The sequence below is a fragment of the Chlorocebus sabaeus genome, chromosome 14 (genome assembly GCF_047675955.1).
Source record: "Chlorocebus sabaeus isolate Y175 chromosome 14, mChlSab1.0.hap1, whole genome shotgun sequence".
NCBI classification, from domain to species: domain Eukaryota; kingdom Metazoa; phylum Chordata; class Mammalia; order Primates; family Cercopithecidae; genus Chlorocebus; species Chlorocebus sabaeus.
Window position 1 is genome coordinate 95,339,331 of NC_132917.1, and position 13,538 is coordinate 95,352,868.

At 46.1% G+C, this 13,538-nt stretch overlaps 1 protein-coding gene across 1 annotated transcript in view; it reads right to left on the bottom strand.

Moving 5' to 3' along the window:
• Positions 1-13,538, bottom strand: part of SH3RF3 (SH3 domain containing ring finger 3) — a 375,116-nt gene that overhangs the window by 130,433 nt on the left and 231,145 nt on the right. The window contains exon 3 of the mRNA XM_008008347.3: positions 4,295-4,390. Within this exon, the coding sequence (XP_008006538.1) occupies positions 4,295-4,390 (96 nt within the window). The remainder of the gene's footprint in view (positions 1-4,294; positions 4,391-13,538) is intronic.

Here is a 13,538-nt window from a genome sequence, read left to right on the forward strand (position 1 = left end):
GACGTCTGCCACTGCCCTTGTTTGACGGGGGAAACTGAGGCTCAGGAAGGTAAAGGGGCTGACCACAGGCCACGCCCCCAATATGCAGGTGATGTAGGACAAGCTGGGCCCAGCCAGGTCTGCTCTGAAGCCTACATCACCCTGAACTGCCCGTGGGCTGCTCATGGTCCTGTCATCAGGGCCTATGAGGAATGGGCCCTGTTCTCAAGGAACAGCCGAGGGCTGGGCTGAGGCCTGACCCCAGGCAGGTCGGCTTGGATCCTGTGCAAAAAGAGAGGGGGGCTGTAAGGGTACTCAGCCCCGGCACTCATGCTACAGAGAGGGCAGAACTCTGGATGACAGAGTCCCTCGCCTGCCATCCTCCTGTGAGTTCACCCCAACCTGGCCCATTGGGGAGGAGGAATTCCTCGGGTTGGCTCATCCTCACTCCCCTTAGAACAAGCGCCTTCTGAAATTCTGAAAAACCTCAAGGACTAAAGACCCAGAAGGAAGGCCCTGTGGAGTGTCTGGATTTAATTCTTGTCCCATCCGCTGGACTAGAGTTCCAGAGGGTGAGAGGCCTGGCCCGCTCCTCTCTGTGCCCGAGTGGACACTGGGGCAGGGTCAGCCTAGGCTCCTGGCAAGGGGTGCTGCCCAGCTGGCATCTGATGAACAGATGTCAGGGAGATGTGTCCTGGGTCATGGCGTGGGGACGGCCGCAGGAGAGTTTCTCACACCCTTTTGTAAAACGATGGGAGAAAAAGGACAAAGAGGCAGGTTCCAGGGCCTGGGACGGTGGCTGCAGCCGTGGGCAGAAGAGCTGGGCAGGAAATGAGGCATCTCTGGTGAGCACAGCACAGATGGGGTCAGTGCCCAGGGGCAGCAGTGCCCAGCAGCTCATGGGTAAATGAATGCTGGTGGCAGGCGGGCGCCAGGGGCTGTGGAGACAGGATTATTTCTATAGAACAGCAGAGGGAAATGTAGGTATGTCCAGGGCGGGGTCCACCTCCTCCAAAAGCAGCTGCAGCAGTGCAAGGCCAGGTTGGCTCCAGGCCAGGTGTGTGCCCTTCAGCTCACTGTATCACTGGCAGGCCCAGGCGGAGATACAGCCACGGAGGGAGAGCACTGTGCAGGGCACACTCACATTTACTTTGTAAGATCCACCGTGGGCTTAGCATCATGACCTGCACCGCGCTGATGGCAGGCTGAGGCCAGGTGAGGCCAGGCGAGGTGGGAGTCCCTCGGTGAAGCCCACAGGGCAGCTGTGTGCTGGGCAGAACCCTGCCAGGTGCCTGCAGATCCCAGCTGGAGCGGCTGTGGAGGGGACCTTGGTGCAATCCACGCTTAGTGAGCAGGAAAGAAGATACCCTCTAGTGTGAGGCGACGGGTCTGCTTCATTCCTTCATGCACCAGGGGACAAGAATCACTGGGACGGTGCCAGCTGCCTGCACAGTACCCCAAAACAGAGGCTCCAGGCTCCCTCCTGGCAGGTGGGTCTGACTCTCTCAGGAACCCTACCAAACCCCCAAGCTCCCACCTCAAATGCTTGTGCGGCCTCCCAGAGGGAAGCAGTTTGGACCAAACCAGGACGTTCCAATCCACCAGGATCCATGCAGTGTGTGGGGTGCATGTAGTAAGTACATAAGGAATGAAAAGTCCCAGGAAACAGCTGTTCAGGCTGGTCTTCAGTGGCTGCTGAGAGCCCCAGGGCCTGTGTCAGAGCCGAGGCCGCCAGGTGACATGTGTGTAGCGTGAGGCCAGCACTGCATGGGCAGCCATCTCAGGAAGGGGCAGGAGGGGCAGTGGGGCTCCTGTCCAAGGATGCTCGGGAGGAGGTCTGTGTCTGATCCTCAAGGACAGTCCAGGGCTTCCTGTCCAGGTGGGCAGAACGGGCTGTGCTCTAGAGTGGAGGCAGAACCTGTGAGTGGGTGCGGGGGCAGGTGGGGCTGTGGAGCCCTCCTCATGGCCCTTTCAGACCCACAGGCAGTCATGCCACAGGCAGGCACAGATGCAACTGACTCCTCAGTTTGTCTCTGAGTGTGCCTGTGGAACCAGGAAGAGATGACGGCCGCTGGACTGGGTCTCAGGCCTGAACCCACTTGCGGACTCCCAGCGGCGCCTGACAGCTTCTTCCAGAGGAGGGGCTGAGGGGCCCAGCGCAGGCTTCAGCCACCTCTGCTGCTGTCAGCTGTCTTGGCAAGATCTTACCTGCCCTGTAAGATTTGTTGTTAGCTTTTGAAATTGCAGTTAGAAGTGCACAAACCTTAACGGGACACCATTTCACAGCTGCATAATCTGTGCAGCCGTCCCGAGATTAGGACATGAAACCCTTCTGCAGCCCAGAACCTCCTTACCTCTTCCGGTCACAATCCCCAAGGTCACCACTGCTCTGACTTCTGTCACAACAGAGGAGCTCTGCCTGCTTTTGAACCTCCTGAAAAACCCATACAGCATACACTTTTATGTCTAACTTCTTTCAAAAATTTGTCTTGGAGATTTGTCTATTGGTGGGCTAGCATCCCATTGTATGGATATACTGCATTTTCCTCAGCCATCCCACTGTTGATGGACACTTGAGTGGTGTGCTGTTTGGGGCCATCGTAATGAAGTTTCTGTGAACATTCATGTATATGATGGGCATCCCAGTAAGATTCTGCCTGGAGAAAAAAGTTTCGCCAGATAAAAAAATGCCCGAGAACTCAAATTTCTGACTTCTGGACAGCACTATAAGTGGTATTCAGGCATTAAGTTCTTTGGTCTTAAGCACCAGGACAGAAAAGCTGAAGCAAATGTGCAAATACATAGAAACTCACAAAGTGTTGAGGGCAGATGGGAATCTTACAGAAGAGTGTGTGTGTGTGTGTGTGTGTGAATCATCTGCCATGGCTGTGGGAGGGCCTCAGATGGCTTGGGCAGCACATTCAAACTAAATGTGCGAGAACTACTGGTCCCGAATACTTGGGGAAGAGGGTAAGAAATGAGAGACAAGGCTGCAAAATAGACTATGGCCTAACTGCAAAGGGCTTTGAATGCCACCCTAAAGCACTTGGACTTTATCCTGTAGGCAACAGGGAATTGACAGATGTTTTAAACAAACATCTTTAAGTATCTGCACACTGCGTGGTAGGTGTGGCAAAGTTGGCCGTGTCACCCATGGGCTTTCGGTGCCAACTCTGAAGCCCTTAAGTGTGTTAGGCAGGGGGGACACATGGAGCCCAGCACTGAGCTGAGTAAACTGCAGTTCATTAGCCAGAGACAGTGGAGAGGCAGGAGATGGTGTGACGACAGGAAAGCGAAGGGCCAGCTGAGTCTAGGGCCAAGAAGCCTGCGCTCCAACCCTGGTTCTGCCACTCCTCGGCTGTAGGACCTTGAGAATGCTACATAACCTTCCTGCACCTCTGCTCATCTGTAAAGCAGGGCCATTCACGGTTTTCACATGCCATTGTCGCTGAGAAGGTTAAATGATCTAGTACTTACAAGTGTCTGGCACACAACAAGCACTCAGGAAGCATCCACTGAAGCCCCTCTGATGGGATGACACTGGTGGTTACAGGAATGAAAGCATGCGGTCAGCTCACCAATGTGCACGTGTGGCCTTGCACTGACAAATGGCAAGCATACACGCCATAGGCAAATACTCCTACACACACACACACAGCCCGACGCTAGCAGGTGTTTTAAAGACACATGTGCTAACATGCTCCCCGCGCAGCAGCTACCCTAAACGTACTCACTAGAAACCTGGTGCTTTAGTTACAGAAAAGGGAAAGGAAATTAGCAGGTCTGGAATTAGCCTCAAAGCACCTTTGCTGTGGTGCCTCTAAGGCAGGGAAGTTGCCCAATAACCCAGAGTCCAAGGAGAACTCTGCAGACGGCCAGCAACGGTTCCTTCCAATCCGTGTGCAGTGGGAAGGGAAAATGCTGCCTTGGGACAGGTTCTTCCCCTCTGGAGCTCATGAGAAAAGAGCAGCTGCACTTGTGGGGATTTCAGAAGCATGGGTGCCAGGCGCACGGGTCCCTTGAGAAAACGGGGAAGGCGCACAAGGGGGCCCTGCTGTCACTGCCCACATGGTGAGACGATTTGCAGCCGGTCCTGGGACAGACCACTGAAAACTGGCCAAGGCAGTGCTCACAGCACCGACCCCGTGAGGTGAATCAAAGCCCACACCCAGCAGCTCTCTGGCTGGAGGCTATTGTGGAGGATCCTCTTTCTCTCTCAGAAAACAGGTTTCAACGTCAGGTGACCCCACTGTAGTGAAACAAGGGTGGGCAAGAAGGAGCCAAACGCCGGGGGGGAGGGGTGGCACAGTCTTACCTCCACGTACAGGAGCGGGAAGATCCCGACCTTGTCTCCCAGCATGCCTTCCGCCCAGTTCTCATCCACTCTCCTGAGCACCGTCAGAATCTCGTCCTGCAGTTCCGGGTCCAACGTGGACACAAGCACATGGACATACACACAATGCGAAAGGAAACAAGACACTGGTTAGTACCGTGGAGGCTCGGAAGAGATTCCAAGGAATGTGTCCAAGAAGAGTGCATCATCCATGCAGGTATCTGACATCTTCACCCAGGAGCACCCTCTCTTTCTTTCTTTTTTTTTTGGAGGGAGGGGCGGAGTCTCGCTCTGCTACCCAGGCTGGAGTGCACTGGCACAATCTCAGCTCACTGCAGCCTCCGCCTCCCGGGTTCAAGCGATTCTCCTGTCTCAGCCTCCCGATTAGCTGGGATTACAGGCATGTGCCACCAAACCCAGCTAATTTTTACATTTTTTGGTAGAGATGGTGCTTCGTCCTGTTGCCCAGGCTGATTTTGAACTCCTGAGCTCAGGCAATCTGCCCGCCTTGGCCTCCCAAAGTGCTGGGATTACAGGTGTGAGCCATTGCACCCGGCCAGCACCCTCTCCTTCTGACACTACTGATAATAGCTGCAAAAAGCCCCAGATGGGAAAGCCTGGCAATGTAGCATACAGTTAGGACTTTAAAATGCAACTCCTGTTATTTATTTAATGAAAAAAAAATATTTGGAATAAAAATAAATTCAGCTAAACAGAAAAGGCTTGCTTTAAGATTCTGGCTCCATCCAAGAACAACAACAACAAAAAAAACCCAATCCAACTACATTTATTTAGAGTCGTGGGCACATAAAGCTTTCAATAACCCTCTTAAATTATTTGGAATATTGAACAATACCAAGTACAAATGCACAAAGTGGAAACACATGGAAGGAGAAAGGAAGAGGCAGGGAGCAAGGAGGAAAGACGGGCTTTCGGGGGAGTTGAGACTGGGAGATGGGAAGTCATCGAGGAAGCAAATACTCAGGACACTGTCACAGGTGCCAGGAGACACAGAGACAAAGGGCAGGGCAGTGTGGGAAGGAGGGAGGGAGAGGAAAAGGACAGAGGAGAGATGGGGACTCACAGAGGGACGTGACCAGAGAGGAGCCCTGGGGGAGGGAGATAACAGCTGCAGCAAGTGTCACAAGAGACAGATGGGCGGGCGTGGTGGCTCACGCCTGTAATCACAGCACTTTGGGAGGCCAAGGTGGGTGGATCACCTGAGATCAGCAGTTTGAGACCAGCCTGACCAATATGGTGAAACTCAGTCTCTACTAAAAACACAAAAATTGGCCGGGCATGGTGGTGCGTGCCTATAGTCCCAGCTACTTGGGAGGCTGAGGCAGGAGAATCTCTTGAACCCCGGAGGCAGAGGTTGCAGTGAGCCGAGATCGCACCTTTGCACTCCAGTCAGGGTGACAGAGTGAGACTCCATCTTAAAAAAAAAAGAGAGAGAGAGAGAGAGAGAGAGACCACCACAGCAATGGCCGGGGCCAGACGGGTGTCACTCCAAGAGCCTTTGGTGAACCTCTGTTCCCTCCTCCAGAACCATCCTTCCTTCGGCAGCCAGGTGCATCATGGAACGCCCCAAGGCCTGTCAGCCCACACTGCCCCTGTTATTTGTTCTGTGCTAGACCAGCTGGCCCATGTGTGACTTTAACAGGCTAAGGAGGAGATGGCCAAGAGTGGCCTCATGGAGAAGCCTGTCAGAGCTGAGTGTGCCGCCCGCCTTTTCAAGGAGCTTCTGATGCTCTAACGCAAAGCAGCAATTCGGGACTTACAGGCCTCTTTTGGGGTCAGAGGGAGAGATGTTTTAGGCTGGTGGGGTCCATGAAATCATCAGAGAAAACTGCTTCACTGGGAGCTGAGGGGGCCATAGGGTTTGGTGTCCATTCGAGGTGGGGCAGCATTGATCTAACAGAGCTGGACAGCCCATCTGGGATCACACAGAAAGAGGGCAGGCCTGGCTCTGTGCTGGGAAGCTCCTCCCACACCTCTTCCAAACCGCCCTCTCCCAGGAGAACAAGTAGAGCGTGGGGGCCACCAGAGGCAGTCACAGCCCTCGCTTTCCCCATCCTCTCCCCCAAACCCCAGCTTCAAAAACACCCAAACCAAAAAGATTTATGGCTTTACAATGCCACTTTTTCTAACTGACATCATAGGCCAGAAAACGTAAAAAGCATTCTAAGAGCATCATATCACTTCACACGGCCCAAAAGTCAGCCTCAGGTCTGGGGGCATTTAGCAGAGCATCCCTCCAGCAACGCTCAGCTGTGAGTGTGCGGGCGCGTTTCTTTGTTTTCTTTTTTCTTTCTTTTTTTTTTTGTTTTTTTAGATGGAGTCTTGCTCTGTCGCTAGACTGGAGTGCAATGGCCCAATCTCGGCTCACTGTAACCTCCGCCTCCTGAGTTCAAGCGATCCCCCTGTCTCAGCCTCCCGAGTAGCTGGGACTACAGGTGTGCACCAACACGCCCGGCTAATTTTTTTTTTGTATTTTAGTAGAGATGGGGTTTCACCATGTTGGCCAGGATGGTCTCGATCTCCTGACCTCATGATCTGCCCACCTCGGCCTTCCAAAGTGCTGGGATTATAGGCGTGAGCCACCGCGCCCAGCCGAGTGTGGCAGGGGGCTTTTCTAATCACCACGAGGGCACTAGAATGGAGCCCTGGCTTGGGGGAGGCACCCACAGAATGCTCCAGAACTCTTGTGACTGACCTGCCTCTCAAGTTCACCACCAGCAGAGGCTCAAGACATGATTGGCCCAGCTCAGATCAGCCTAAGAGCCTGAGGCTTTGCTGATCACATAAAGGGAGAGGTAACCAAAGGCTTCCCACACGTCAGAGCAGTCAGAACAGCAAAATATCATGAGATAGAAATTTAATTTTATAGAAGTTAAAAACAAAAAGAAGAAAATACCAGATTAATTTTGTTTGTTTCTTTTTTTTTTTTTTTAAAGAAAATACCATGCTATCCACACTGGTATCTAACACTGGTCTAGAAATTAGAGCCAAATAAATAGAAAAATAAGACAAGAAGTATAAATATTAGAAAGAAGGGTATATAATTCGACCTAGAAAAATACAGAAGCAAGTGAATATTAGAATAAGAATTTAAGAAAGGCTGCCAATTTTAGGATAAATACATAAAAACCATTGACTTTTTCATATACCAGTAATAATCAGTTAGAAAATGTGACTAAAATTGGCTAATCATTAAAAAAATACAATTAGTTCTCTAATCCACTGTATATGCCAAAATTCATTCCATAAGATTTAAACTTGAATGTCCAAGAAGAAAATATGAATAGATGTTTAATCTTGAACGGGGGAATGTATTTCAAGGTATGATAACAAAGATTTGGCTACAGCAAAACTAAATACTTGATGTTAAAAATAGCAGAAACAAAGCAAAAAGGCAAATAAACTAGAAAAGTACTTGCAGGATACATGAGAGACAAAGGCTTAACGTCTTTACTATATAAAGACTTAAAAAAACAGTGGAAAGGCAGACAAATACCTTAGGAGAAAAACAGGCCAAGGCCAAAAATCAGGGAACTCTTGAAAGAAGAAAAACAAATTTCCATTCAACATATTTTAAAATGGCATACCTGGCCATTACTCAAAGAAACACAGTTTTAAACAGGAAGAGTCCCCTTTTGTTCCTTTTGCCTGTCAAATTAGCAATGAGAAACAGAAAGCCAACTCACAGTGTTGGCCAGTATGCACGGAACAGGCATTTTCCCATTTTTGGTGGGGATATAAATGTAGGGCAGGCACTTGGGTGATTCCTATCAAATATCAAAGCCTTGGAAGCCTGTGCACCCTCTGAGCTAACAATACCACTTCTAGGAACTGTATTCTAAGAAAAATCAAGTGTGCAGAAAGATCTGTCACTGAAGACATTCATTATAGTGTTTGTTAAACTAGAGAAAAACTAAAGACAAATGCAAAGCAAAAAGGGACGGGTTAAATAAATTACAGTATTGTGCATTTGACGGAATACACTCAGTTATTAGAAATGATATAGGAGAGAAATAATGGAAATTAAAAGAGAAATGTTAATATTAAATTCAAAAAACAGGCCAGGCACGGTGGCTCATGCCTGTAATCCCAGTACTTCGGGAGGCCGAGGTGGGCGGATCACCTGAGGTCAGGAGTTCAAGACCAGCCTGGCCGATATGGTGAAACCCCGTTTCTACTAAAAATACAAAAATTAGCCAGGCACGGTGCCACGTGCCTGTAGTCCCAGCTACTTGGGAGGCTGAGACAGGAGAATTGCTTGAATCTGGGAGGCAGAGGTTGCAATGAGCTGAGATTTTACCACTGCACTCCAGCTTGGGCGTCAAGAGCAAGACTCCATCTCAAAAAATAATAATAATAATAATAAATAAATAATTCAAAAAGCAGGATGGGCACAGTAGCTCAGACCTGTAATTCCAGTACTTTGGTAGGCCAGGTTAGGCAGATCACTTGGGGCCAGGAGTTCGAGATCAGTCTGGGCAACATGGCAAAACCCTGTCTCTATTAAAAAAAAAAAAAAATTAGCAGGGCACAGTGGCGTGTGCCTGTAATCCCAGCTGCTCTAAAGGGTGAGGCACGAGAATCTCTTGAACCGGGAGACGAAGGTTGCAGTGAACCAAGATCGTGCCACTCCACTCCAGCTTGGGTGAGAGTGAGACTCTGTCCCAAAAAATAAAATAAAATAAAATAAAATAAAATAAAATAAAATAAATTTAAAAAATGAATCCCAGTCCTGATTTCTGGTATTTCAGCTTACCTTCCACAAAGCAATCATTAATAAGTTTCTTTTTGTTTATTTATTTATATATTTTTGAGATGAGGTCTTGCTCTGTTGCCCAGGCTGGAGTGCAGTGGAATGATCACAGCTCACTGCAGCTTTGACCTTCCAAGCTCAAGTGATCCTCCTCACTCAGCCTCCTGAGTAGCTGGGACCACAGGCGTGTGCCACCACACACAGCTAATTTTGTTTATTATTATTTGTAGAGACAAGGTCTCACTATGCTGCCCAAGGTGGTCTCAAACTCCTGGGCTCAAGTGATCCTCCCACCTCAGCCTCCTAAAGTGCTGGGATTACAGGCATGAACCACCATGCCCAGCCAAAAAGTTTCTTGTAGAGCCTTCCAGAAGTACAGAGATATTCTCCTCAAGTACATATATATATACATGCGTAAACGTACATATGCACACAAACATACATATCTTTTAGAAAGATACAAATGGTAGCGAACTCACCACACTTTTCTGCATCTTGCCTTTTTCCACTTAATTTAGTCTAAAGGTCATTTAGTGACAGTACATACAGATCTCCCTCACTAACTACACACTGAAATTCCATTATATGAATGTACCATAATTTACTTAGCGGACTTAATAGTTATTTTTAAATGAAAAAAGCAAAGTAAGATACAAACCCATTTGCATGGTGTCCATAAAGTGGAATGTCATCATTAATTTTACTATTTTTGGTTAAAATATTTTAAATATATATATATATATATACCTAGAAAAAGTTTGAAAATATATATGCCAAAATTTAAAGAATGGATAATTCTAGGAGATAGAAGAGGTAGAACACTTTTATATTTATTTTTTTCTTTCCTATTTTTCATATAATCTCAGTGAATACCAAGTATTTAATAGTTTCATAACAGAACTGTCTTATATGCCAGAAAACAAATTCAGAAAGAGAGCAAGAAGCATGCAATTTTCTTGTGCTTCTAAAGGACATGTATATTTCCACTCTGAAATTTTTTTAAATGTTGAAAAACCAAATATCAAAAATGTACTTTTCTTTTGTAAAGAAAGTTGATTTCCAGGCAATGCAACAGTGAAAGGGACAGATACCTGCAATGGCAGGATCGTAGTTTACAAGTATAGTCGACAGCCGGGAACCATGGATACATGCAAATTGTAAATTTCTACATTTAGGCTAAAAAAATTAAATAACATAAATGTTCCCTGATAAGAAGACGAATGAAATAAAACAGTGTCTGGGGTTTTTAGTTAAATACAACCACCACAGTAACTGTCATTAGGAGGTGGTTGCTAAAGGTGTATTAGCACACACACCATTCAATAAAGAAAGCTAACGGGGGGGGGGGGAGGTGTCCAGATCCCAGTCTAGAATGTAAGAAGCTGAAAGTCACTACTCCATCTTAACAACGAGTAAAAAAGCTGAACAAACTGAAAAAGCATCTCCTCTTCTTAGATCTGTAAGAGAACTGAGGTCACAGGGCAAACTGCTGCCCCCCAAATTGAAGAGATCAATAGGGAAATACCAGAAATCCCCGAGCAGTAGCCTCTGTGGGAAGCAGTGCTGGGTTAGGAGAGCCTGAACTGTAAATGATGTGGGCTGGAGGTTCAGTGTGGACAGCCTGAGAGGTAAGAACTGCAGGGGCCCAGTCACTGGGGGGCCCCACACCTTTGTGAATTGTGCCTCAAGGAGCAGCTCCACTAAGTCTTCATAGTGAGTATCAGAGAAAAATCCACTTATGCTTCTGGCAGAGGGAGGGGAAGAGGAACCACTGTGAAACACGCCAGAGCATTCGTGCTCAATAAGCTCCACATACAGGATAAACCAGTTAACCAGAGCCTCACCCATTGGGGTGTTGTGTGTGTGTGTGTGTGTGTGTGTGTGTTTTGAGACAGAGTCTCACAATCCTTCTGCCTCAGCCTCCTAAGTAGCTGAGATTACAAGTGTGTGCCACTACACCCAGTTCATTTTTGCATTTTTAGTAGAAACAAGGTTTCACCATGTTGGCCAGGCTGGTCTTGAATTCCTGACCTCAAGTCATCTGCCTGCCTTGGCCTCCCAAAGTGCTGAGATTACAGGCGTGAGTCACCACATCTGGCCCCCATTGGGGTTTTATGAGAGCCTTTCCTACTGGGGCAAGGGAAATACCCAACTTCAGCCCACTGTAGCCATCCTGTCTCACCTACAGAGGAGTGGGTGAAACTGAGAAGCACTGGGGAAGTTCACAGGCCAGGGGCACAGCCTAGATGAAAGACTGAGACCTGATCCCAGGACTATAGAACATTTGTGGCCGCATGGCCCCCACAGCATCAAAGGCCCCCACAGCACCAAAGGCCTATTTACAGCAGTTCTGTTTACCAGTCCATCAGTCCTTCCTGTCTGAAAATATCACAGGACATACTGAAAGGCAAGAAAACGCCACAGTTTGAAGAGACAGAGCAAGCATCAGAACCAGATTGAGATGTGGCAACTGATGTTAGATTTGTAAGACCAGGGACACAAAACAACCATGATCCACATGCTAAGGGCTTCAATGTATGAACTAGACAGCATGTAAGAACAGATGGGCGATGTAAGCAGAGATAAAGAGCCAGAAGAGAAATGTTAGCAATCAAAAACACTGTAGCAGAAATGAAGAATGCCTTTGATGTTCTTATTAGGAGACTGGCCACAGCTGAGGAAAGATAGTCTCTGAGCTTGAGGATGTCTCAATAGAAACCTCCACCGTGGAAAAGCAAACAGAAAAAAAAAAAAACAAAAAAACAAAACAAAACAAAACAAAAAAACCATAATGGAACATCCATGAACTGTAGGACAACTTCAAAGCAAGAATTGTGGGGCGATTATACATATGTAATAGGAATACTAGAAGGAGAAGAAAGAAAGGAACAGAAGGAATATTTGAAACAATAATAACTGAGAATTTCTCCAAATTATTCTCAGACACCAAACCACAGAATCAGGAAGCTCAGAGAACAACAAGCAGGATAGATGCCAGAAAAATGACACCGAGGTATAGCACTTTCAAACTACATAAAATAAAAGATAAAGAAAAAATCCTGAAAGAAGCCAAAGGGGAAAAAACACGTTACCTATAAAGGAGCAAAGGAAAAGAGTGACATTTGAATTTTCAAAAGAAAACGCAAGCAAGAGAGTGAAGTGAAATATTTAAGGTGTTGACAGAAGAAAAAACCTACCAACCTAGAATTCTGTACCCTGTGAAATTATCCTTCAAAAGTGAAGCATAAAGATAGATTTCTAAAACAAACAAGAATTGAGTGAATGCGTTGCCAGTAGATGTGCCTTGCAAGAAATGTTTTCAAAAAGTTCTTTGGAGAGAAGGAAAATAATATAGATCAGAAATTCAGTCTACAGAAAGAAAGGCAATGCATCAGAGAAGGAATGGCAGTAAACTTAAAACTATTATTTTTGCTATTCTTAACTGATTTAACAAATAACTATTTAAAATAAAAACAATGTATTTGATCATTTTATGCTTGTGTGTGTGTGTGTGTTACATACATTTACAATGCTCATGTACAAGAGAAATGAATGATAGCAATGATACAAGGAACAGGAGAGAGAAATAAACATTATTTTGTTATTACAAGTACTCATACTGCTTGCAAAGCAGCACAGAGTTATTTGAAAGTGGGCTTGAATTCATTGTAAATGAATACTGCAGACTCCAAGGCAACCATTTAAAAAAGTAAAAAAAAGGTACAACTGATATGCTAAGAAAAGAGAGAAAATAGAAAACTAAACATGCTCAATAAAAACCACAAAAGACAGAAAGAGTGAAAGACAGGAAAAGTAACAAAAAACAAGGGCAACAAATATACTAAAATAATGCAAATATGGTAGAATTTAACCTGACTCTATCACACATCACTTTGAAAATACACAAATTAAATATACAAATTAAAAATTGTAAGTTGATAAAATAAAATAAGACACAACTATATGTTGTTTAAGAAACCCACTTTAAATATACACACACAAGTAGATTAACAGCAAATGAAGAAAGAGGTAACATGCTAACACTAATCAAAAGATATTCGTATTAATTTCAGACAAAACAGACTTCAGAGTGAGAAAAGTTATCAGAATAAATAGGGGCATTACATAATGACAAAGGGGTCAATTCTCCAAGAACACATAATAATCCTTACATTACATGCACCTAAAAACAGTGTCAAAATACATGATGCAAAAACTAACAAAAGGAGAAGTAGTTGAATCCAATACTACAGCTGGAGACTTTAACAATCAGAAATGGACAGAGACAGCAAGCAGAAAATCAGTAAGGATATAACTGAACTTAATAGCACTTAATGGCACCATCAACCTACTGGATACAATTGACATCCACAGACTATTTCATCCAACAACAGGAGATTACACATTCTTCTCAAGCCCACAGGGAACATTCACCAAGACAGACCATATTCT